General features: G+C 42.3%; 2 protein-coding genes across 2 annotated transcripts in view; one reads left to right on the top strand and one right to left on the bottom strand.

The window, feature by feature from the left end:
* ATAD5 (ATPase family AAA domain containing 5) overlaps window positions 1-6,703 on the top strand; it is a 36,468-nt gene extending 29,765 nt beyond the window's left edge. The window contains exons 19-23 of the mRNA XM_065897704.1: window positions 1,914-2,094; window positions 4,354-4,535; window positions 5,042-5,907; window positions 6,360-6,518; window positions 6,625-6,703. Coding sequence (XP_065753776.1) covers window positions 1,914-2,094; window positions 4,354-4,535; window positions 5,042-5,907; window positions 6,360-6,518; window positions 6,625-6,703 — 1,467 coding nt within the window. The remainder of the gene's footprint in view (window positions 1-1,913; window positions 2,095-4,353; window positions 4,536-5,041; window positions 5,908-6,359; window positions 6,519-6,624) is intronic.
* A 3,253-nt stretch (window positions 6,704-9,956) lies between these two features.
* Window positions 9,957-14,654, bottom strand: TEFM (transcription elongation factor, mitochondrial). The gene is made up of 4 exons (XM_065897637.1): window positions 14,586-14,654; window positions 12,885-13,348; window positions 11,627-11,776; window positions 9,957-10,803 (listed from the first exon to the last, which is right to left on the bottom strand). Exons 1-4 carry the CDS (start codon window positions 14,614-14,616, stop codon window positions 10,366-10,368), a joined length of 1,083 nt encoding a protein of 360 aa, XP_065753709.1. The 5' UTR covers window positions 14,617-14,654; the 3' UTR covers window positions 9,957-10,365.
* Window positions 14,655-26,979: the final 12,325 nt, after the last annotated feature.

The raw sequence follows: 26,979 nt of genomic DNA, 5'->3' as shown, positions 1-26,979 counted from the left end.
AACTTTTTTTTTTTTTTTAATTTTATTTATTTATTTTTGGCTGTGTTGGGTCTTCGTTTCTGTGTGGGGGCTTTCTCTAGTTGCGGCGAGCGGGGGCCACTCTTCATCGCTGTGCGCAGGCCTCTCACTATCGTGGCCTCTCTTGTTGCAGAGCACAGGCTCCAGACGTGCAGGTTCAGTAGTTGTGGCTCACGGGCCCAGTTGCTCCGCGGCATGTGGGATCTTCCCAGACCAGGGCTCGAACCTATGTCCCCTGCATTGGCAGGCAGATTCTCAACCACTGCGCCACCAGGGAAACCTGATAACTAACCACTATTCTAATGTGTATTAACAGATTAGTTTTGTCTATTCTGAAATTTCAAATAATAGGAAACATTATGTGTCCTTTTACATCTGGTTTCTTTCATTTAACATTATGTTTTTTAGATTTATCCATGCTGTTCTGTCAGTGGAATTGTTGAATCATATGCATTATGTTATTTTTATTTGTTTAGCTTTTTAAGACTCTGCCAGATAGGTTTCCAGTGCATGAGAAGTCTGGCAACTGTTGTCAGTCTTTTTAACTTTGGCCATGGTAGTGGTATCCATCTGTGTGTGTGCATGTTTGCTTTCTGTTAATTAGCTTTGAAGTATAGTTTATTTACAGTAAAATACACCCACTTCAAGTGTATGGTTCAATGAATTTTGACAAGTGTAGTTACAGAACATGTCCATCAAGATAGAGAACATCTTTATTACTACCAAAAGTTCCCTTGTGTGCTGCTGTGTTCTGTCCTTTGTCCTAACCCCTCGGCCCTGCCCACTACCAGTCTGTTTTCTGTCACCGTAATTTTGCCAATTGTAGAATTTCATGTCAATAGAATCTTATAATATGTAGTATTTTTTATTTAGTTTCTTTCACACACCATAATGCTTTTTCAGATTTGCTCATATTACCTGTGCCAGTAGTTTCTTTCCTTTTTTTAAAATAAGTTTATTTATACATTTATATATTTTTTTTTCTCTTTTTTTTTTTTTTTTTTTTTTTTTTTTTGCGGTATGCGGGCCTCTCACTGTTGTGGCCTCTCCTGTTGCGGAGCACAGGCTCCGGACGCGCAGGCTTAGCGGCCATGGCTCACGGGCCCAGCCGCTCCGCGGCATGTGGGATCTTCCCGGACCGGGGCACGAATCCGTGTCCCCTGCATCAGCAGGCGGACTCTCAACCACTGTGCCACCAGGGAAGCCCCATTTATATATTTTTTATTTTTGGCTGCGTTGGGTTTTCGTTGCTGCAAAGGGGCTTTCTCTAGTTGCGGTGAGCGGGGGCTACTCTTTGTTGTGATGCGTGGGCTTCTCAATGTGGTAGCTTCTCTTGTTGCGGAGCACGGACTCTAGTCGCGGGCTTCAGTAGTTGTGGCATGCAGGCTCAGTAGCTGTGGCTTGCGGACTCTAGAGCACAGCCTCAGTAGTTGTGGCTCACGGGCCTAGTTGCTCCGCGACATGCGGGATCTTCCCAGACCAGGGCTCGAACCCGTGTCCCCTGCATTGGCAGGCAGATTCTCAATCACTGCGCCACCAGGGAAGCCCCCTAAGGGATTTTCTTAAGGTTTAATAAAATTGCCTTCAGGATTCAGGTTGGAGAATCTCCCATAAAATTTTCCTTGCTGTCTCAGACTATATACAGTTAATAAAAGAAGTTTATGTAAATGCTTTTAATTTGGTACCATATTCCTTTATATCTTTCTAGATCAATCATTCTCAATAAGAGCTTAAAATATTGTGAATCTTAGCAAAATTTGGCTTGCTTTTTGATGTTATTGATGTATTTCTGTTAACTCTGCAGTTGACCATGTTTCTTTCCTGTGTCTCTCTCCCTCCTACCCCCACCTCTCCCCTCCTGTCTCTCTCTCTCTCTCTCTCTCACTCTCTCTCAGCTAAATGTTGCCAGCTACCTACAGATGATCTGCTTGACTGAGAATTTTAGAACCGATGTAAAAGATTTTGTAACATTGCTAACTGCAAATACTTGTGACATCAGAAAAAGTATCCTTTACTTACAATTCTGGATTAGAAGTGGAGGTGGATTTTTAGAAGAAAGGCCATTATCTTTTTGTCGTAAGTTGATTTGTTGTAAAAGAAATTTCTGTAATGGGATCCTATATTAAAATATATGCTGTACCAAAACATTTGAAAGATTATAAAAATTTTGAGCATTGAGGTATCATGTTAATATTAAAAGAAACATACATACATCAACTTAGTTGATGAAAAGTTTTGTAAGCATTAAATGTGGGTAGATACAATTAAACTGAACCTGGAACAGATGGTTACTTGTACATTTATAAACATAGTTGCTTATAAACAAATAGAATTATATTATTTAGCAACTTCCTTTTTTCACTTATTAAAAAAATAAGTATTGGTAATTTTTCCATATGTAAATTATTTTTAGATGACTGTATTGTAAGTTCCTTTTCAGCTTCCTTAATAGCCTATAATTCTCTCTTTCCTAAGAACTCTATTATTTCAGAAATGCTTTATTTTATTTCTTACCAATCTTCAGTCATTGTTACCTAATTCAAGTCACAGACATTTACTGAGGACTTTCTCCATGCCAGGTCCTGTGTTTATATGAATAAGACATGGTTCCTTCCCTGAAGAAGTTCATAGTTTGTGGTTTCCATGCTCCATAGTCACAGTTCTGTAGTTACAGATCCTGCTCTGGGAAATATACAAATATTTAATTTTTAAAAAGGTGAAGTTCTGTAATATTAATCCCTTATTGGTTTTCTGATTAGTTCAAAATTTAATATCTTATTTTTTAAATTAATTAATTAATTTATTTGGCTGCGTTGGGTCTTCATTTCTGTGCGAGGACTTTCTCTAGTTGCGGCGAGCGGGGGCCACTCTTCATCGCTGTGCGCAGGCCTCTCACTATCGCGGCCTCTCTTGTTGCAGAGCACGGGCTCCAGACGCGCAGGTTCAGTAGTTGTGGCTCACGGGCCCAGTTGCTCCACGGCATGTGGGATCTTCCCACACCAGGGCTCGAACCCGTATCCCCTGCATTGGCAGGCAGACTCTCAACCACTGCGCCACCAGGGAAGCCCTAATATCTTATTCTTTTTCAAAGTATTTAATTCAATTTAAGCTGGCAGTTTTAACTATTTCTTAGAAGTAAATATGATAAATAAGACATGGAAAATATCCTATTTTAAACAAAAGTTAATAACTATCACCATATTACTGGTTATAAAATGCAATACCAAGAACTTTAGCATTATTTCTTTTCTTGAAGATCTTAAATGCATTTCATTCCTGTCTTAAAAGTAAAACACAGATACACACTCATTGGAAATCAGACAATACAGAAGTATATAATGTAAAAAGTAAAAGATCTTGCCCCACTTCTTAAAGGTAGCTACTCTTAGACCTTTATCTATGCATATACAAATATTGCTACCTACTTATTTAGCAAAATTAACCAATACTATATGTATTGTTAAACAGTTTGCTTTTTCTTACCTCACAATTTATTGTCAGTACGTATAGTTCTAGCCCTCTCTTTTTCACAGCTGTGTGCTATTCTATAATATAAAGTGGATGTAACGTAATTTAATTAACCATTACCTACTAGGTGACATTTAAGTCATCTTCAGTTTGTTGTTAAAGTATGCAGTGAGTATCTTTTATAATTTTGCTAATTTAGAAGGTGAAAAATGAATGGTATCTTATTTTAATTTCCATTTCCATGATCACTGGTAAAATTGTACATCTTTTTATGAGTTTATTCGATATTTGTGTTTCTTCTGTGACTTGCCTGTCCAGTCCTTGCTCTTTTTTCTGTTAGATTGTTTTGTAAGCCCACCCCACACCCCAGCCCCACTTAACCTATGTAGAAATCATGTTTGTGTTGTACGTTTTATGAATTAGATACATATGGGGAGAATAACAAAATGAGGATTAGGTCCAAAAAATGCCAAAGGGGACTTCCCTGGTGGCACAGTGGTTAAGAATCCTCCTGCCAATGCAGGGGATGTGGGTTCAGTCCCTGGCCCTGGAAGATCCCTCATGCTGCATAGCCACTAAGCCTGTGCCTGTGCTCTGGAGCCTGTGCTCTGGAGCCCGTGCTCTGCAACAGGAGAGGCCACGACGGTGAGAGGCCTGCGCATTGCAACTAAGAGTGGCCCCCGCTGGCTGCAACTAGAGAGGGCCTGCCTGCAGCAAAGACCCAACACAGTCAAAAATAAATAGATAAATAAATAATTTTTTTTAAATGCCAAAGGATCTTGGATTTTAAATAACTGCTTAAATAATTACTTGCTACAATTTGATAAAAATATGGATAGCTAAGGTTTTCTTTTACTAATTTTGTAGGAGGAAATAGCAGAAATGTACAACTTGTTTGCTCTGAAGATGACCCTGATTCCAAAAATAATGCTAAAAATACTAAAAGGAATCCAACAGACCTTCCCAAATGTGACATTGGCTGTGCTGAGACCTTGTTTGGCCTTAAGAACATTTTTTCCCCATCTGAAGACTTATTTTCATTTTTGAAGGTATTTTCAATGTCTAGTAAATTTATGTTCTTTTTCATCTTCCCAACACTCACTTCTGTCTTTTGAATCTTAAGGTTAACTCAAATTTACCAGTAATTTTTACAGGCTTCAGATTTCTGATTTTAACACATTGTACCACTTTGACAAATGGTGCATAGGCCTTGCTCTAGATGTATATTATAGAATTTAGAATAGAACTTAGAAATATTTCAGATAAAAAAAGACAATTTCAGAACAGTAGTTTTTAAGCAAATGAGCTTCTAATTATTGAATTAGGGTATATACTGACTATTCGAGAATTTAATTTTTGAAATTAACAGTCTAAATTAATCTTTTAGACTCATGATACTATTTGATGTATTAGGGAAGTGTAGGTTAATAAAATTATGAGGGTTAGCAACTCATTACTTTGAAAATAGATAGGAGTGACACTATATTCCTATGGGTAGAAAAATGTTCAGACTATGTACTGTTATGACATTTCTTTACTCAATATTGTTTTTCAGCACAAAATCAGAACAAAGGAAGAATGGCATAAGCTCATCCAGCTTCTTACAGAATTCCAAATGAGGAATGTAGATTTCTTATATAGTAATCTTGAGTTCATTCTACCATTACCTGTTAATATCATCCCAGAAACAGAAAACTTTGCTGGTTCATCAGTAAGTGTGGACACCAATGCAGCAACAAAAAATATGAAATGTCTTGCTAGGAAACTTTCTGAAGGAGAGAAGCCATTGAAAAAGTCACAAAAAAAGAAACATAAGAAAAAGATGGTAATTTTAGACGATAGTGACTTATTTGACACCGAATTGGACTTTTCTGATGAATTTATTAGGCTTTCCTCTGCATCTTCTCCAAATTCAGAAGAAAGCAAAGCTAGAGAGAAAGAAAGCAATCCAGAGACAAAGAAACTAAACACCTGTCTAGAGTCAAACGTTGAATCTATTCCTCGTTCTCCTAAAACACCAGCAGAAAAGAAATATTCTGTCCTTGTTTCTCACTGTTTAAATTCTCTCACTGAGTTCATGGACAACATGTCCTTCTTAGATGCCCTTTTAACTGATGTAAGGGAACATAGGGAATTTCGTAAAAATGATTTTGGCTGGACAAATGGAAAAGTTCAAAGTGGACTTTGTGATGAGTTTAGTCTCGAGAGTAGTGATGGATGGACTTCTCAAAGCTCTGGAGAATTAAAGGCAGCTGTAGAAGCTCTCAGCTTTACTAAATGTTCTTCTACTATTTCAAAAGCATTGGAAACCTCCCTGAATTCTTGCAAGAAAGTAGGAAGAGATCCAACAAAAGAACTTACTTTTTATGTTTCACAAAAGCGCAACAATGTACACTTCAGTCAGTCAGCAGCTAATTTAGAGTAAGTCTTGACTTCTGTTTATTTTTCAATAATAAATGATAAAGCGGATATTACTAGTTTCTTTCTCTTACTAATTTTGAAATGCTGGGCTTTATTGATCATGGTAAGCCCTTCATATTAATAATGTAGCTTCTAATGAGACAGTTAAGGAGACCAGCCTGATTGCTGGGAAGAAAAAGTGAGAGATTGGGGTGGGGGTTAGATTTGAGAGACTCTTGGATAACAGGGAAGGGGTCTGGATTTGCTGTGCAGACAGCAGGTAGCCATTAAAGTCTTTTCAGTATGGGAGTGATTGATGTGTTGAAAATGATATGGAAAGTGAATCCGGAATACAGTTAATCTAGTCTAGACCAGAAACAGGGAGAAGCAGAGACCAGCAGCTGGTTTTGGGATTGTTGCATTTTTATTGGGCATTAAAAATCAAAAAATAATGCATTACTTTTAATTTACAGCAGTGCTTGGAAGAGGATAGCAGTCATCAAAAGTGTGTTTTCTAGCCGATCTCTTCCGAACCTGGGTAATAGACAAGCTAGTATAATAGAATACTTGCCAACTCTGCGAAACATTTGTAAGACTGAGAAGCTAAAAGAACAAGGAAAAAGTAAAAGAAGGTAGTTTCTATAAAAACATTTTACATAACTATTTCAAGATTGATAAATATTCTCATCTGATGGAACTATTAATATTAAACTATGTTTTTCCTTGTAATTTTGACAGATTCCTGCACTATCTTGAAGGAATTCATCTTAACATTTCAAAAGAGACTATGAACACTTTGGCAACTGGCTTCCCTTAATATCCTACATTTACAGTGCCTTGTACAGATTCTTACATGGTCCTTAAGAGACATTTCTTTTTTTTTGCAGTACGCGGGCCTCTCACTGTTGTGGCCTCTCCCGTTGCGGAGCACAGGCTCTGGACGCGCAGGCTCAGCGGCCATGGCTCACGGGCCCAGCTGCTCCGCAGCATGTGGGATCTTCCCGGACCAGGGCATGAACCCGTGTCCCCTGAATCGGCAGGCGGACTCTCAACCACTGCGCCACCAGGGAAGCCCAAGAGACATTTTTATAGTGATTTTCATGGAAGCGTTTATTTCTCTTAATGTACATTTAAGACATACTATTTGTATATTTCTTATTAGTGTGTAAATATTTTAAATGAAAAGATTTGAGTTACAAATTGTATTTATAATTGTGGTAGTGGTGGGGTTTTTTGAATTTTTTTGTATTATCTGATTTAGCGTTGTTGGAGTATTTTTGTATGTGTGTGAGCTGTTTCTAGAAGGTAGAGTTCACTGAATATTTCTAAAGGTGCTTCAGTGCTAAACTAATCCATAATTTTTCCCCTTCTGGTGACCCATAATCCACGCTGTGAATGTGAATCACCTAGGTGATAATCTTTTTTAAAAATAAGTTTACACAGGGCTTCCCTGGTGGCACAGTGGTTGAGAGTCTGCCTGCCAATGCAGGGGACACGGGTTCAAGCCCTGGTCTGGGAAGATCCCACATGCCGCGGAGCAACTGGGCCCGTGAGCCACAGCTACTGAGCCTGCGCGTCTGGAGCCTGTGTTCCGCAACAAGAGAGGCCGTGACAGTGAGAGGCCCGCGCACCGCGATGAAGAGTGGCCCCTGCTCACCGCAACTAGAGAAAGCCCTCGCACAGAAATGAAGACCCAACACAGCCTAAATAAATAAATAAATAAAATAAGTTTATACAATCCAAAATACAAAATAGCATGTATAATACATAAACAAACTTCCTAGGAAAGAAATTTCAAAAAGTAAGATCTTCCTGATAAAATTATTTTTAGCGTACTCATCCAGTATATTTTACCATGTGAATCACTGAACGCTGACAAGGTGAAATCAAGATTATGAATTGTAGTTTTCGTAAATCTTTTTTAGCAACCATACAAATGTGATATCTTGTATATTTTGACAATTCAAATCATTTGTACATTTTTCTTGTATTTTTATATCATTGGTGTTTTATTTCATAAAGATATTAATGATAATATAAATATTTTGGACAAACTGCTATTCACTGAAACTGTAACAAAGGATTCTACCCTAGGATTTCTACATGATAGCCATTTCGACTTAAGGTTATATTTTTGGAGAAAGTATATATTTTTAATTACAAGATTTTAAAATACCACATTTCACTTAAAATCATTTTTGCAATCAGATGTATCTGAAAATAGTTTCCTATTTCAAGTGTTTATATTATATATTAGCTTAATATTCAGTTACATTATCTGGTGAATTAATTTTCACTTCAAAAGATAAGGATCCTAATTTTGTACAGTTGAAAAATAGATGTATACCTGTGTACAAAATGTTTTTACCTCTTATTTGTTCAACCTACCTTTTCTTGTATTGATAGTACACTGATTTAATTAAAGGCTAAAGCTAAAAGACTGCAATGTTTGGAGAGTTTCAGATGTAATCATCTGGGTAAATACGGATATTGTATAGGCTTGGATATAGTCTATATCTTATAGGTTTTGTCCCTGTACAAAAGAGAATAACATCTAAGGCATTTTTTTAAGTATATGGATTTATTATTTTCTACTGAATGCAAAAGTCCACTACCTGTAGAGCATTTACCAGTTAATTTGGTCTTTAATTATTAGAAAATTCGGATAATCCTCATCAATTGAGGAACCAAAGTAAAATAACTCCATAGAATTGTATTTAAATGATCAAAACCCAAGAAATAATGGGGGTATTTTCCTCCCTAATAGGGACACATTTAATATCTTTTTTTTTTAAGGTTAAGCATAATTTTGGGAAATATTTTCTCAATTCTTAAAGGTTCCTGTAAGACTTAAGATTTACTTTTGTGATAAAAGTAACCAAATTTTGATGACTCTTCAGTACTTAGCATCTTATCCTATAAATGTCTAATTTGGACACATTTCACTACAGCTATTTCTAGAAACGTTGAGAAGTAGAATGCCACACATCTGGCATGAACAATTGAATGGTTGGTGAAACTGTTTACTAAAGTATAAAACAATGGCAAATGACGTGGTCTGGAGGAAAGAGAATGATTTCAGATGTGTACTTGGAGGTATCTTACAACAGTTACAAGGTGGAGATGCTCACGTATACAGTCACATATGTAGAGATTTACATGTGCACGGCCACAGTCTAGAGTGTACATCAGACTGCCTAGGGAGTTGGAGGTGCTGGAAGGGAGGACTTCCATGTATTTTATAGATTTCTGATTATTTGAATTTTTTTTTTCCCAACAAGTATACTTCACTTTTAGATTAAAGGGAAGAAAAGACTTAATGCTTTGACATCAGAGAGACTTGGGTTCAGTATAGGTGAGATACAATGAGGGCCTGAACTAAGGCAAATCTAATGGAAATGGAGAGATGTGGGGAAAAAAGTGCTACTTTTCTCAAAAGACGGTCTGTTAAGTAAAATATTTCAAAGTTTAGGGCTTCCCTGGTGGTGCAGTGGTTAAGAATCCGCCTGCCAATGCAGGGGACATGGGTTCGAGCCCTGGTCCGGGAAGATCCCACATGCCACAGAGCAGCTAAGCCTGTACGCCACAGCTACAGAACCTGCTCTCTAGAGCCCACGAGCCACAACAACTGAGCCCGTGTGCTACAACTACTGAAGGCCGCACACCTAGAGCCCGTGCTCTGCAACAAGAGAAGCCACCGCAATGAGAAGCCCACGCACCACAACGAAGAGTAGCCCCTGCTCGCTGCAACTAGAGAAAGGCCCACGCACAGTAACGAATACTCAATGCAGACCAAAAAAAAAAAAATTTTTTCGAAGTTTAAAAATGAGCCTATTGGGCTTCCCTGGCATTCCAGTGGTTAAGACTCCACGCTTCCACTGTAGGGGGTACAGGTTCAATCCCTGGTTGGGGAACTAAGATCCTGCATGCTGCATGGTGCAGCCAAAAAAAAAAAAAAAAAAAGCTTATTTGTTTCGGGCTTAATAGATTGAGCTGATGAAAACTCCCTTCTGGAGGCAGTGCATCAAACCACATTTGTACTTTCAGAGTAAGAAGAGGATTCTACAAGCTGTGTTATCAGTTATATATAGCTTTATTCCCATCATGAGCACCATCCAGAAAAATCATTATTCCCTATTTTAACAGTATGAAAATAATGCAAATCCTTTAGTAGAGATGGCATTTGCCTTTCAAGGAAGATAACTTTTTTTCTTGTTTTGGATGTTTAGGGAACATCTTATTTTTCAACGCTTAAACCCAAAAGGCACAGAATCTCATATTTGTTGATTTAGCCTTGGTTTATTATTGTGTAAACCACTCAGTAGCCAAAAGTCTGACTTGAAACATCTAAGTACACTCAAACTTATGTTTTCTTCTCCATTAACAAGGATGTTCAAAACAGTTGGTTTTAAAACTTCAGACCTAATAAATATAAATTAATATGACATTAAGAACATGTAACATACTAACCTCAGAATTTTAAGATTCAGTATTAAAAACTGCCAATTCATAAAAGGCAATAGCTTGTAATAATGAATCATATAACTCTTCTACCCTGTATTGTTCAGTAGATGAAAACATCTGTCTGTAGTGGACTATCTTATCTAGTGGGAAGAATACCCGAGGCTCTTCTTTCAGTACAGACTCTGAGAGGAGCTGCTTCACTACCTCTTTTCCACTAGTCCGTGTGTCACCGATCATCAGTTCAAAGTGCCTCCCCACTGCATTTCGATTCATGCTCAGCACCTGATGATGGCCATCCTGGGTAAAAGTTGTATTCAGCAAGGCATACAGCATGGCTTCCATGATATGAAAATGTAATAGTATAGGAAACAGAGATGAGTTCTGAAATGAAGGTCCTGTTTTCTCCAGGACATAGAAGTCGGCTTTAGGCATCTTTGAAATAACTGAAGAAATCTTTTTTTTTTTGTGGGGTGGGGGGAAGGAGGGAAGATAAAATAAGTGAACAGAAATAATTCATTAAGTTTTATTGTTTGGGCCCCCTCTCTGTCCCACTTCTACTTTTTAAATATATAACTTACATAATATTGCTATTGACAATTTTGAAGTAATTGAAAAAGCATTTTATGAAGGGGTCAGGGGACAGCCAAGTTCTTTCTAGTAGGAACAAGCTGAGCTAAGACAAGTCAGTTAATCCTCCTAATTACTAGTTTCTTCATCTGTACAATGGGCTTCATAATTCCTAAAAACTATACTGGCTTTAAGATTAGACACGACTGTCTTATTTAGCTTTTAAAAAATTCTAGGGTAGAGTATAGGGTTGGAATAACTAGCCTAGAATCAATCACCTCTGCAACTGACTAATCACATCATATACTTGATTGAACCAGTTTTCATAGATATAATCAGGATGATCATTACTTACTGCCCATCTCACCAGGTTTTGAAGACTAAATGAGACAATAAGTAATAGTGTTTGAAGAATAAGCTTTATAAAAAAAAGAATAAGCTTTATGAATATGGTAATGAAGTTTCTTAACATTTAGAGTAATATACTTTACCACTGATTTTCTCAGGATCTGCCTTTGATTCATAAGGCATTTTTAAAAATAAATGATGCAATTTTTAAAAAATCATAAGTGATGGAAAACACAGGAATGGGTGAATAATAAGTACCAAAAGAAAATCCATCCTTACTATCTTATTTCATTCCTTTTAGGACTAAAAGACTACACAAGGAGCTCTAGCAGGTAGGGATTTGGAGGTGTAACTGCCTTACCTCTTCTAAATAGACCGACGATAGGTATGTTCCTTTCATCAGTCGGCAGTATTCAGTTTGCTGCCAGTCCAGCACTGCCAGTTTACGATCAAGGTGAGCCCAGGCAATTCTTCGAGTACCAGAAACAATGGATACAATACTATTAATTGCCTAAAACAAAAAAGGCTGGTTTAATTACAAGTGTAAACATTTTAACAGATGTAAAATTTAAGATACAAACTCAAAATATATTTACAGTTTATGAACTAAGAATTGTTAAAGAGTATTATTAAAAGGTAACCAGTAGCAGTCTTTTACTTGTTGAACAGAACTTTTACTTGTTCTCAGCAACTAGCTCAAAGTAGGCATTCAAATATTCAGATGTTGCTGGGGAATGTGCTAGATACTGGGAAACAAGGGACATAACCATATATTATAAGAAATGCTACCATACAAGTTACACTGTAGAGAGGAGGAATGGTCAGGAAGACTTATTGGAAGACTAGGAGAATGAGTAAAATGGTAAACGGGGAGTTATTTCACCCAGATGTCTGCAAATACAGGCTGACACCTCTCACTCAGGCAGTGGAATAAAGAGTGCAAGTGGGAAAAGGGCAGAGGGGTAGGCAAATTTCTGCAAAAAGTAACTTCCTTTATCCTGCGAGCTACAGGGAGCCACCAAAGCATACAACATTCAGGTGTTAACACGAGATATACATTTCAGAAAGAACATGGACAGCTGTGTGGAAGATGGACGGGAGGCGTCTAGACTAGAGGTGGGGATTTGTGTTAGGTACCTGTTGCACGACCAAGTACTAAGAATCTAGGTCACAGTGAAGAAGCACAAGAAACAGATCAGAAGTAATAGGAGTAGAATTAATATGTGAGATGAAGGAGGAGCCTAGGAAAACAGCCATATATCTTCTCAACATTCCTCCTAAGTAAGTCTTGCCCAGACCTACTTCTCTACATCCACTGTCCTTTCTTCCTAAAATGCCTTCCTCTTCCTGCTAGCCTAGTTAGCTCTCCATGATCCAGGCTGAGTTCTTCTAGTAAAGATTCCCCAACCCACAGTTCTCTCTAAATTGCCAATTTACTACCTGTACATCTCATTCTTTGAGAATAACCATATAATAGATTATCTATTATATATGTGTATCTCTGGGCCCACCAACTAAACTATAATCTGCCTGAAGGACTCCGTCTTGGTGCCCAGAATAGTGCTTTGGTTCTCAAATATTTAGGCAGTATAAGACGCATTAAGAAAAAAAGAGTATACCTTAAGTCTCTCTCTTCCTATTTCTGGTTTGATGAGCTTTCTCAAGAGCCGATTTTCCTGTAACTTCCTTTTTTTCCCTCCAGTCTCTGGATTAAGAATGGAGTTACAAACTTGAATGGTGGTTTTATACTGGAACAAGGGCACATTCATTAAACTCTCCAAATTCTGAAATGGCCCAAACTTTTCTCTGTGCTCTACAATACTGAGGGACTTTTTTCCACGAAGCAATGTGAAAGCTTCAAGTTCTTTATTAGACGCTGTATTCAACACATGCAAGATGGAAGCCTGCTGTTCTGAAGAGAAGAGCTTGTCAAGTGCCTTTCCAGACTCCTTTGCGTTTTCATCGGAAAAATCAACATGGGGAATAATTTTCTTTGGTGCAGTGGATTCTTTCCGACAGCAGGAATTATGTAGGCCCTGGAATAAGGAGAACCCTAATGGAACTGGAAAACATCTCCACCTCCCTGAAAGGAAATTTTAGCAAAATGTAAGTTGAGACGTCTTAGTTCCTTTTAGCGTTAGTTGTGGCCTAACCAGAGCCTTTGCAAAGTGACATTGACTTTCCTATAATTTAACAACTAGTGGGGTTTCCTTGGTGGCGCAGTGGTTAAGAATCCGCCTGCCAATACAGGGAACACGGGTTCGAGCCCTGGTCCGGGAAGATCCCACATGCCGCGGAGCAACTAAGCCCGTGCGCCACAGCTACTGAGCCTGCACTCTACAGCCCGCGAGCCACAACTACTGAAGCCCGCGTGCCTAGAGCCCGTGCTCCAGAACAAGAGAAGCCACCGCAATGAGAAGCCCGCCCACCACAACAAAGAATGCCCCCCGCTCACCACAACTAGAGAAAGCCCGTGCGCAGCAACGAAGACCCAACGCAGCCAAATAGAAAGAAAGAACTAGTGGATCATATCCATAAGAGATATCTTCTGGTTTTTATGGATAACGCCTCGGTTTTACTACCCAGAAATCTTATTTTATGTCCAAGAAGCATGTATTTAAAAAATGATTTCAACTGCTTAACGTTTTTGAAATTTTTAACCTTAGAGAAATCTTTTTCCAATTAATAGATCTTTTTAACAATATTTATCTTCAATAGTTTCTTTCTCATCCAGTGGAACCAAATAAAACTAAATTTTAGGAAATTCTCTGGCGGTCCAGTGGTTTAGGACTTGGTGCTTTCACTGCCAGGGCCAGGGTTCAATCCCTGGTGGGGGAACTAAGATCCCGCAAGCCACATGGCACAGCCAAAAATAAAGAGAAAAACCGAATTTTATACGTTTATAATAAATGTTTTAGCTGAGTGGTAGGTTTAAGGACGGTTTTTATTTTCTTTTGTACACTTTTCAAGATTTCTACCATGACTATATTTCTACAAAGAAGAAAAACCATATAAGGTGCAACTTTGTAAAACCAATGGAAACTGACATTGCGACCACAGAACAATAACGCATCCGGAAGCAAGCAAGCAGCCGTTGGGCTCTGAACCCTCCGCCCTCGGCGCAGTCCGAGGAGTCGCTCGTGGACCCCTAACCCAGGGAAGAAAGCACAATCGCTCCTAGGCTCGGCGACCAGAACCACCCCGTCAACTCAGCGGGGACTCCAAGAGGGAGACCTGGACACGGGACCCAAGGGGGAAATACTCCAGGACCAGGGGCTAATGTCAGACGGGAGATTCACCCAGTATTGCAGGCACCCTACCTCCCGCCAAGAGGAGACTAGGGACGTTCATCTTCCACGTTAAAGCAGTAGAGTCCCGCGCCCGTCTTCCTCCACTAACTTCCGGTTCCTGCGTGCTTCGCCCAAAAGTGCCCGGCCTTTCAGTAGAAAGGTTCCAGCGGAAGCAGCGTGCCGGCCGGCCCGAGGTTGTTCCCGCTGGGCTGTTGGCAGCCGCTCCGCTGCGCCTCTGGGCAGACGCCGGCCGGAATTGTGCCGGGATCCGGAGCCCCCGGGTGCGCCGCAGGCTCCTTCCACTGCATCCGGGAAACGGCCTTGCCCTCTCCGGCCCGTGACTGCCGGTGAGCAGAATGTCTGGGAAGAGAACGCCTGGGCGGGTTTTAGCCTGTAGTTGGCAAGATCCCTCCTTTGGAGAGACTCTCTGGGTTTATTATCTAGGCATACAGATTGATGAGCTCCTATTGGGGCCCCGCCTAGAGTCTGATGGGGGAGCGTGGGCAGGAACATACATAACCAAATCACCAGGCAAAATGGAATAACTGGGACAGGGGCGAGGTGGTGTTTCAGGAGCTCAAGGGGGGAACTGTGTGAAGACAGCCTTCAAGGAAGGGAGAGGTAGGAAGAGGTGGCTTTGACACTGGGCCTCGAAAGTATCCTGTTTGGAAGAGATGGAGGGAGCCGAGGCTGGCTCCAAATTTGGCTGGGCCTCGAATGCAGAATGGAGCAGCTGAATAGTTCCACAAGGTAACTCGAAACCACCGGGGCTTTTGTAGAGTCAGATTTGAGGTGTGTTTTTAAAAATTTGGGCATATGTCGAAGTGTGAGGCTGGATTGGAGGTAAAGAGCCTAGTAGCGAAGTGTATTTGGAAGCTAGTGTATCTTCTCAAGGGACAGGCAACCATAAGGAATTGAACCTGGGAGGTTGTGTGATCAGGCCACTCAGGATGGCTGTTCTCTTGCTCTCTGTACATACCCTGCTGGAACAGTCCCTGCTTCTCCTACACCCTACTCAGGTGGCTGACCTTCGCTCCTAATCATGGAGCCTAATCAATAAATGCCTTTGTACTTGCCTCCGGCCCCAGCTAGTGATTTTTCTAATCTATAGCCCAAAACATCTCCACTGGGATAGTTTATCAAAGGGGCAGTGAGGGGCTGTGCTCCTCTGCTGGTTTCCCTGGTAACCAATGTACCCACCTGACGTCATTTCCCTCTATAACTGGTAACCTCTCCCCCCGCACCCAATGAAGACTGCTACCATGTCCTGCCCTCCACCATGTGGGGCTGCTCCAGAACCCTTTTGCTTCAGATGTGTAAGATCCCTTATCCATTAAACCATTGATGTCTCTGTTGCTAACTCTGGGTTCTTTCAGGAAAGATGGGACGACTTTAGCTAATTTTGTGAAAAACAGGGAAGTCAGGAGGGCGGTGGCTTTGGGAGGGAAAGATGGTGTGTTTGTGTTTTTATGAGGCAGCAGTGTCTGTGTAGCTACTGTCCAGGAGGTGGTGGAGATGTGGCCAGTTATAAGTACTCATGAGAATTCTAGGATTCTTGCCAATTTCTGCAGAACTTAGGAATCCAACACAAAATAAAGCCAACTTTTTGTGCAAAATTCTCCAAATCAATGGGAAATAATTTCCTTTTAACTCCAAGGCTTATTCCACTTAATGAGGTGTTAATGAGTTGAAATGTATCCCTCAAAAAAGATTGTGGCCTTATTTGGAAAGAGGGTCATTGCAAACAATCAGTTAAGATTAAAATGCCGTCACACTACAGGGGGTGGGGGGCAGCTAATCTGATATGACTGGTGTCCTTATAAGAAGAGGACCCTGTGAATGCAGGTGAAAATGGGGGCGGAGCTTAGAATGATGCATCTACAGGCCAAGGCCAAGGATCATCAGCAGGTCACACACACCATAAGCTGGGAGACAGGCCTGGTACAGATTTGCCTGCAGGAGGAACCAACCCTGCTTGCATCTTGATTTCAGACTTCTGGGCTCCAGAACTGTGAGAGAATACATTTTTGTTGTTTTAAGCCACCCAGTTTGTGGTGATTTATTACAGCAGCTCTAGAAAACCAATACACGAGGCCATACGGAACGCTGGTGATTGATGCTTTCTGAGATGCTGTGGTTCACTGGCAAGATACAACAAATGACTTGCTATCTGCACAACCTTAGACAGTTTCTCATCCCCTCTGAACCTCAGCTTCCTCATTTGTGAAATGGAGGTAATGGTACCTGCCTCACACCGCCAGGAAATCCTGCTGAGAGGATTTCTCGTTAGAGACTGGATGCAGAGAGCCTGGCATAAAATAAGTGTTCAGTAAATATTCCTTCCCCTATTAAACTTTCATTCTTCTTTGGAGCTGATTATTAATGACCTTGAGGGGAAACTCCCTCATTCCTCAGAGCATTCATTCAGAATGACTTTGACAAGAGCCTGGAAGTAGTAAGAGGCAACCACTATGCATGATTTACTGTAAATCAGAATCAGTGGGTTCAAAATGAAAGTCATCATCTTCCCCAGAAACCAGCCCCTCACTTCCCTGTTTTTGTTGCCCAGATACGGATGGCCCTGGCCCTTCCCATGCCTGTGTCTAGCCTGTTGTCTAGTTCCTGTGTTTTCAAAACTTTTTTGAACGTGACCCAGGACACATTGATGATGTACGTGTGAAACAAAAGCTTTATTTAAAAATACTTGTACCAACAAGGACCTACTGTATAGCACAGGGAACTATACTAAGTATTTTGTAATAACCTATAATGGAAAAGAATCTGAAGAAGAACATATATATATATATATATATATTTTTTTTTTTTAACTGAATCACTTTGCTGTACGCCTGAAACTAACACAGCATGGTAAACCAGCTATACGTCAATTTAAAAAAAGAGAGAGGGACTTCCCTGGTGGTGCAGTGGTTAAGAATCTGCCTGCCAATGGGACACGGGTGCAAGCCCTGGCCCAGGAAGATCCCGCATGCCGCAGAGCAACTAAGCCCACGCGCCATAACTACTGAGCCTGCGCTCTAGAGCCCACGAGCCACAACTCTGGAGCCCACGTGCTGCAACTACTGAAGCCCGCGTGCCTAGAGCCCGTGCTCTGCAACAGAAGAAGCCACCACAATGAGAAGTCTGTGCACTGCAAGGAAGAGTAGCCCCCGCTCGCCGCAACTAGAGAAAGCCCACGCGCAGCAACGAAGACCCAACACAGCCAAAACAAAACAACACAAATAAATACATTTTAAAAATGAGAGCGAGAAAGAAAATATTTGTGTTTTTACATAGGATGCACCTTGACATTTTCTACTGTATTTCAGTTTGTGTGTGTGTATTTCAATTTTTAAAAAACACTGATCTGTTTTGGTTTTTTTTTTAACACTGATCTGTCTTTAACCCACAGGACATTGGGTGGAGATGTCTAGTAGATGGTTAGATAGGTAAGGGAGAGGACTAGGCTTTGCCATAAAGAAGTGGCACTTTGTCCTGGGAGAATGCCTGGCTGAGCCAGGGAGAGGGACGGTGTGAGGAAAGCACAGGGAGTCCAGGAGAGAACCCTGGGAGCACTAGCATTGGGTGCGACTAGAGGATTCCCCAAAAGATGGGGAAGCAATGTTCAGAGAGATTTAAAAGGAAACAGGACAAAGTCAAGTTAAAAAAGAGACAAAAGACATGTCGAATTTTGAGGAGGGACAAGATTTAAAAAAAAAAAAGTGGGTTAATTGGAACCACTAAATTGATATTCATTTCATGACTCACTACTGTGTGGCATCTTCAGTTTAAAACACATGAAATTCTATCAGCCTTACCTGCAAAACGTCTTTTTACCTCTCCCTGTGGCAACTTGAATCGGAGCCTCATTGTCTCCATCGGGCTCCTGCAATAACCCCGCACCACCTGATTTCTCAGCTTCCTATCCACCTCACCCCGTGCCTGTCCTTACACATACCCTCCCTGTCCTGGCCCCAGTGCCGACCAAACTTCCAACTCCCGCCTCACCCTCCTCTTCCAGTTCTTCCTGTCTGCTCGCCGCCAGGCGCCCACATGCTGCCTCTCCTCCTTCCTAAAAGATCCCTGCCGGTGTCCATGTCCGGGAAGGTGAACCAGTTATGGGAATCCTATTTCCCTTTACTAAAGATTAAGATAAGAGTGGGTGTATGGGAGGGCTTCCCTGGTGGCGCAGTGGTTGAGAGTCTGCCTGCCGATGCAGGAGACACGGGTTCGTGCCCCAGTCCGGGAAGATCCCACATGCCACGGAGCGGCTGGGCCCGTGAGCCATGGCCGCTGAGCCTGCGCGTCCGGAGCCTGTGCTCCGCAACGGGAGAGGCCACAACAGTGAGAGGCCCGCGTACCGCAAAAAAAAAAAAAAGAGTGGTGTGTGGGAATTCCCTGGCCGTCTGGTGGTTAGGACTCCGCACTTCCACTGCAGGGGGAACGGGTTCGATCCCTGCTCGGGAAACTAAGATCCTGCAAGCCGAGCACTGCCAAAAAGAAAAAGAAAAAAAAAAGTAGGTGTGATTCTGTTTAGGATCTAAGTGGGAAAGATTTTATACCCTGATAAAGAGTGGGAGGGGGTGTGGGAGGGGAAGCGGCCACCTCCCTTTTCTTCTTGTGGCTCTGGTGGTGGGAGGGTGAAATCAGAGGGGCAGCCATCTCTTCGTGGACAGGCAATGCTGACGAGGGCTAGAAGAACAGGCCTTGATAACATTGTTTAGCTGTGGGACAAACCCTGGAAACCACAGACTTATGGTTCAGTGAGGGAATAACTGACCTTGTTTAAGGCACTTTCGATCAGTATTCTGTTACTTGGAGCTGATCACTTCCTGATTAAGATACCCACTCAGGAGATGTTCTGGGCATCTCTCCTCTGCGCCTTTGTGCCTGCTGGTCCCTTTCCCTAGGATGCTTTATCCCTAAAATGATCTGAATTCTGCTCACCTTTTCAGGGCCAACAAGGGTACACTGAGAAGTCTTCCATTATCCTGAGCCAAAAGCATCCTCTCTCTTCTCTCAAGCACGTGACTCGTATCTCCCTCATAGTACAGGCAAACGTGAACCGTAAGCTTTTTTGGGGGGGGGTTGGCTTTTGACCGTGTGTTTTTGTCTCCTTGTTTGACTCTACATTTTCCCAAGGTGACGTGGAAACTACCAACTAGAATATATCAAAAATCCATTCCTGGTGGCTCAACAGTTCTGGAGACAGAGGAGCCCATGATATGCTCAGACTCTGGAATCAGTCAGTCCCGTGTTTTAACCCAGCAAAGCAGCGGTGTGAACTGGGGCAAGTGACATCACCTCTCCGAGCCGCTTTAGATCCGTCTAGAGTGCAAGAGGGATTCAAGCCATAATTATATCCCTTATAATACCCAGCACATTGCCTGGCACACATGGGGATTCATTAAGTAATTGTTAAAAAAATTAATGAATGATCACATATAATATATTCCAAAGGTTAATTTTCTTTAGGAAAAGTATTAAAAATTCATGCTCCATAACTTCATGATCTTGACATAGGTAAATATTTCTAAAATAAGAAATGAAAAGCATTAACCGTAAAGGAAAAAAAATGAATAAATTGGATCTCATTTAAGTTAAGAACATCTACTCACTAAAAGACACCAGTGGGGGACTTCCCTAGTGGCGCAGTGGTTAAGAACCTGCCTGCCAATGCAGGAGACACGGGTTTGATCCCTGGTCTGGGAAGATCCCACGTGCCGCGGAGCAGCCAAGCCCGTGCACCACAACTACCGAGCCTGTGCTCTAGAGCCTGTGAGCCACAACTACCGAGCCCACATGCTGCAACTACTGAAGCCTGCACACCTAGAGCCTGTGCTCCACAACAAGAGAAGCCACCTCAATGAGAAGCCTACGCACCTCAACGAAGAGTAGCCCCCGCTTGACACAACTAGAGAAAGCCCGCGCGCAGCAACAAAGACCCAAAGGGGCCAAAAATAAAAAAATAATAAAACTTTTAAATAAATAAATAGACAAATAGGTGAATTCCGTCAGATTCTTCTGCATGACTATTTGAGCTTCCCCTGTTACACATGCCTGCCTGTTATTTCTTTCCTTCAGAAAGGAAAACACTTCCAACAAGGACCTACTGCATAGCACGGGAACTATATTCAATATTTTGTAATAACCTATAAGGGAAAAGAATCTGAAAAAGAACATATATATATTTACTTACATATATGTATAAATGAATTGCTGTGCTGTACACCTGAAACTAACACAATATTGTAAACCAACTGTACTTCAATTTTTAAAAATTTTGTTAAAAAGAGCAACCTAGGGCTTCCCTGGTGGCGCAGTGGTTGAGAATCTGCCTGCTAATGCAGGGGACACAGGTTCGAGCCCTAGTCTGGGAGGATCCCACATGCCATGGGGCAACTAGGCCCGTGAGCCACAACTACTGAGCCCGCGCATCTGGAACCTGTGCTCCGCAACAAGAGAGGCCACGATAGTGAGAGGCCCGTGCACCGCGATGAAGAGTGGCCCCCGCTTGCCACAACTAGAGAAAGCCCTCACACAGAAACGAAGACCCAACACAGCAAAAATAAATAAATAAAATAATAATTACATCTGTAAACATCCTTTAAAAAAAAAAAAGAGCAACCTAAATGTCCATCAACAGAGGAATGGATAAAGAAGATGTGGTACATATATACAGTGGAATATTACTCAGACGTAAAAAGAATGAAATAATGCCATTTGCAGGAACATGGATGGGCTTAGAGATTGTCATACTGAATGAAGTAAGACATAGACACTGAAAGACAAATATCATATGATATCGCTTATATGTGGAATCTAAAAAAATCATATAAATGAACTTCTTTACAAAACAGAAGTAGAGTCACAGATGTAGAAGACAGACTTATGGTTACCAGGGGATAAGGGCGGGGAGGGATAAACTGGAGATTGGGATTGACGTACACACTACATATATAAAATAGGTAACTAATAAGAACCTACTGTATAGCACAGGGAACTCAATACTTTGTAATGGCCTATATGAGAAAAGAATCTAAAAAATGAGTGGATATATGTATACATATAACTGATTCACTTTGCTGTACAACTGAAACTAACATAACATTGTAAATCAGCTATACTCCACTAAAAATTTAAAAAAATTTTTTTTAAAGAAAGGAAAACACTTTTGTGACCTCAAGTCCTCTCACTTTATTGTTTATTATTTTTTACCCCCACTCATTTCTTCATTTATTTCACAAATATTTATCGAATCCCTATGTTGTTGCAGACAGTTGCCAGGGATAAAACGGAGGGCACACTGACCTGGCCCTGTCTTCACGAAGCTTAGATGAATGAGGGAGACCACCTACAGTAGATTGTGGTGCTTGAAAATACAGGGTTAAAGAGGGAAAATACAGTGTTAAAGAGGGAAAATACAGTGTTAAAGAGGGAAAAGGCTTTGGGCACAAAGTTACTCACTACGGTGTTATGTATAACAGCGAAAAATCAGTCACCATCTATGTATCCAACAACAAAGAAATATATATACCCCATGGACGATTACATAGCTATTAAAATGATGTCATGCATAGAGAATGGACTTGAGGACACGGGGAAGGGGAAGGGTAAGCTGGGATGAAGTGAGAGAGTAGCACTGACATATATACACTACCAAATGTAAAATAGATAGCTAGTGGGAAACAGCTACGCAGCACAGGGAGATCAGCTCGGTGCTTGTGACCACCCAGAGGGGTGGGATAGGGAGGGTGGGAGGGAGATGCAAGAGGGAGGGGATATGAGGATATAGGCATACATATAGCTGATTCACTTTGCTACATAGCAGAAACTAACACAACATTGTAAAGCAATTATACTCCAATAAAGATGTTAAAAAAATGATGTCATGAAGCATCTATAGTAATATGATAAGAGATATAATGTAGGGGCTTCCCTGGTGGCACAGTGGTTGAGAGTCCGCCTGCCGATGCAGGGGACGCGGGTTCGTGCCCCGGTCAGGGAAGATCCCACATGCCACGGAGCGGCTGGGCCCGTGAGCCATGGCCGCTGAGCCTGCGCGTCCGGAGCCTGTGCTCCGCGATGGGAGAGGGCACAACAGTGAGAGGCCCGCGTACGGCAAAAAAAAAAAAAAAAGAGATATAATGTAAAGAAATTTTTAAAAGGATATAAAATTGTATGAAAAATATGGTCCCAATGATCAAAAGATGTATAAAAGACCAGAAGGAAATTTATGAAATATTAATCAATATTAGTGGTAGGACCATTAAAAAAATACCACTAGGTTGAACTGCATGACATTACTACTTTTGTAAGTCAACTTTATACATTTCAACATAATATTTTGTTGAAAAGGGTTCAAGATGAACTTGGATTTGAATCCCAGCTCCAGTACTCTGTCATCCAGTATGTATCATCTCAGTTGTGTAACTGTGGACAAATTCACTTAGATTCTCTCTCGGGGCCTCAGTTGCCTCATCTATAAAATGGGCATAAAAATAATCTACACCTCAGGATTTTATTGAAGAGCAAATGGAATAATGCCCATAAGGGGCCTGACATACAGCAATCCCTGAATAAATGGTACCCATAACAGTGGGTGGCGTTTTCTTTCTTCTTTATTGTATTTTCCAAATTTCCTATAATTATAGTTTTTAAAATTCTGTAACTAATAAACAATTATTTAAAATTTCCAAGGGGTTGTGGTCTAATCTGTGGGGATCTTGAGCCCAGTCCAGAGCTGGGAATGTGGTTGAAGGTTTTCTTCTAGTCCTGCTGTGGCTGGGCTCAGCTCGACAGAGACAGTGACCCCGGGAGCAGGGCTGATGTTTGTGCTCTGAGGGATCCTGGGAGCTTTATTTACAGAGGACACTCTGTCCCAGGGCCCGACTGCCCCCTCACTCAGCAGCTGCTGTATGGACTGAGCCCTCGAGGGAGGCTGCCTCTGCCCGATCCCAGTACTCGGTGTCCGCTGAGTCAAGACATCCTTTGGCACAGAGTTCTTCCTTTAGAAGCAGCTCCTGGTTCCCGAATACAGCAGAGCTGAGCTAGACATTGATCATGTCCAGTCCCCACGAGGGGGCTACAGAGTCTCTCTTTGTGGCAATGAAAAAGGTTTGGAAATAAATAGTGGTGATGGTTGCACAGCATTGTGAATGTAATGAATGCCACTGAATTGTACACTTTAAAATGGTTAGAATGGCCAATTTTATTTATTTAAAAATTTTATTTATTTATTTATTTATTGGCTGCGTTGGGTCTTCGTTGCTGTGCGCAGGCTTCTCGTTGCGGTGGCTTCTCTTGTTGCGGAGCACGGGCTCTAGGCACGTGGGCTTCAGTAGTTGTGGCTCGAGGGCTCTAGAATGCAGGCTCAGTAGTTGTGGCGCACGGGCTTAGCTGCTCTGCAGCATGTGGGATCTTCCCAGACCAGGGCTTGAACCCATGACCCCTGTATTGGCAGGTGGATTCTTTTTTTTTTTTTTTTTTTTCGGTACGCGGGCCTCTCACTGTTGTGGCCTCTCCCACTGTGGAGCACAGGCTCCGGACGCACAGGCTCAGCGGCCATGGCTCACGGGTCCAGCCGCTCCGCGGCATGTGGGATCCTCCCGGACCGGGGCACGAACCTGTGTCCCCTGCATCGGCAGGCGGACTCTCAACCACTGCGCCACCAGGGAAGCCCGGCAGGTGGATTCTTAACCACTGAGCTCCCAGGGAAGTCCCTAAATGGCCAATTTTATGTTATAGAGATTTTGCCACAATATTTTTAAAAGTGAAAAAAAAATCCACTTATGGGAAGAGGACTAAAGGGAGAGCAGCCTTGTCCTGTGGGGTTTGCCAGACACCACAATAGAAGACCTGGATGTAAGCCCCTGTTCCCACCTTTGCTTGGCTATGATTAGGGTACCTTAACCTCTCATCCTCCATGAGGATAACAGACTGCTGTCAGAGGGCTGTCATGGAACTCATGTGTGATCAAATGGTGTGAAAGTCTCTGTAAAAAGACTCAATATTTGTTAATTAGCATTATCCCTCTCCCTCTCCCCTCTCCCCAAACAAAGAAAGAAGGAAAGAAAGAAACCCATCACCATGGGGACTTCCCTGGTAACTCAGTGGTTAAGAATCCCCCTGCCAATGCAGGAGTCACGGGTTCGAGCCCTGGTCCGGGAAGATCCCACATGCCGCGGAGCAACTAAGCCCGTGCGCCACAACTACTGAGCCTGAGCTCTAGAGCCCGCGAGCCACAACTACTGAGCCTGCACTTTAGAGTCCGCGAGCCACAACTACTGAGACCGTGTGCCGCAACTACTGAAGCCCGCGCGCCTACAGCCCGTGCTCCGCAACAAGAGAAGTCACCGTAATGAGAAGCCCGCGCACCGCAACGAAGAGGTGCCCCCGCTCGCGGCAACTAGAGAAAGCCTGCGTGCAGCAACGAAGACCCAACACAGCCAAAAATAAAATTAAATTAAATTAAAAAAAAAGAAACCCATCACCACAAAGTTTAACAGTACCAATTTTTGTTTGTTTTTGTTTCTTTTGTTTGTTTTTGGCAAACCTAGAGGCTTGAGATTCTGGTGTTTATTGTTTGATTGTTTTGTCTTTAGTTTTAGTTATTTTTTTGGCCACACCGCGGCATGTTGGATCATAGTTCTCCAACCAGGGATCGAACCCGCGCCCCCTGCAGTGGAAGTGCAGAGTTTTAACCACCGGACCGCCAGGGAAGTCCCTTGAAATTCTGTTAAATAGAAACTTCCAGAAATAAGGAAGGGAAGAGAAGAAACTAAAGGAACCTCTCAATCTCTTGCTTCTCACCGTGAAGGAGATGATATATTTTCCCTTGGGTTGGCTTTTTTGGGACCTCCAGGGAGGGGACGCTGAATCTCAAGGTGTAAAGAGAGCAGCTCAGCGGGACAAAGGCACCCAAGAAGCTCCCCAACATCACTGTTCTGCCCTGGCAGTGGAGAAATGATGTCCTTTGCCTGTCTCCTCTTCGTCCCCCACTTCCCCCCTCGCCTTGCCTTCATACCTTAGGTTGCCTTTCCCAGATTTCTCCTGGGAGATTTATTTCTGTCCCTTTTTTCATCTAAAGCAGCGGAAATGAATCATCTTTCGGCCTGTTTGGTAAACAACCCCATGCCCTCTGACCCCTCTCCGGGCTCTCTCCCTGGTCCCTCTGGAGAGGTTCCTAGGCTAGTCCTCACCCCCACAGTCAAGACCCTCCTGTGTGCTTACTCTTGGTAATGTCCCCTTCCCCCAGGGCCTGGAGGCTTGACCTCCTCCACCCTGGGGAAGATGGGAAATGACACAGAGCATTCCAATGGATGATCCCATGAGCTGACCAGAGGGGCAGGGGAAGCAAGGGAGCCACTGTGTTTTGAGGGCTTTGTGTGCCACATACTGGCTCATCTCAATGACCCTATTAGGTGATCTCTCGACCCTCGTTTTACAGATGAGGTGTCCAAGGCTCAGAGAAATGAAGGAACTTGCCCAAGGCCACACAGCTGGTCAGTGATGAAGCCAAGATTGAAAGTCTGGATTCCTGAATTCATTCCATTATACCATGCTGCCCTATGTGTTCGCATGTGTATATGCATGTGTGTTGAATTGGGGATGCTGGCAGATCAGGTGCAACCCACCAGGATGGAAACCTAAGATGATGTGCATTAAGCCTTATGCATATGACAGATATTTGCCTACAGAGGGGATGGCAAGTGTGCACAGTGTGTGCCTTACCAGGAGTCTGTGGATCACTGAGGATGGTGTCAAAGAGGGACAGAGATGGGGGAGGGGGATTCACGAAATGCCCAGATTCAAGACCACCTAAGCCCTGCCCACACCTCATGGTGATGGAACTTTACAGATAGAAATGCCCAGCAGTGTCCCTATTGGTGAAGCCACACTTCCTGGGGGACACAGTCATGCGACTATTTATTAGACTTCTAAAAATGTGCAGGTGCTTTTTCTAGGAGCTGTGTGGGATACAGAAGTAAATCTTCTGACATCAAAGTATCTAGTGTGCGCATGTGTGTGTGTTGGGAGGGGAGGAGGAATTAACATAAATATATAAATAACTGTAATGCAAGATTGGTAGAAAATGCTCAGGGCCAAAGGGCGAAATGGATCCAATAACGGTTGGTATTCTAGCAAGACCAGAAGCTGGAGATATTACTCCAGGCTAGGGATCAAGGAGGGCTTCCTGAGGAGGTGGCATATGAATGTCTCTAAGTCTCTGAGTAGATGTAGGATCTATAATACCTCAGGAGAATGCTTTAACAGAAGTTAGATCCTTTTTAATTTGCCAAGGACATATGCCCTTATTCCTCTTTTACAGAGGTGTAAACTGAGGCCCAGAGAGGTTGACCAGGTTGTCCACAGTCACAACGCTAGCCAGTGGCGGTCCAGGATTTGACCTCGGTCCAGGGTGACC

Source organism: Phocoena phocoena, chromosome 19 (assembly GCF_963924675.1).
Source record: "Phocoena phocoena chromosome 19, mPhoPho1.1, whole genome shotgun sequence".
NCBI classification, from domain to species: domain Eukaryota; kingdom Metazoa; phylum Chordata; class Mammalia; order Artiodactyla; family Phocoenidae; genus Phocoena; species Phocoena phocoena.
Note: the sequence above shows the minus strand (reverse complement) of the source record. Positions and strands in the feature narration are given on the sequence as shown.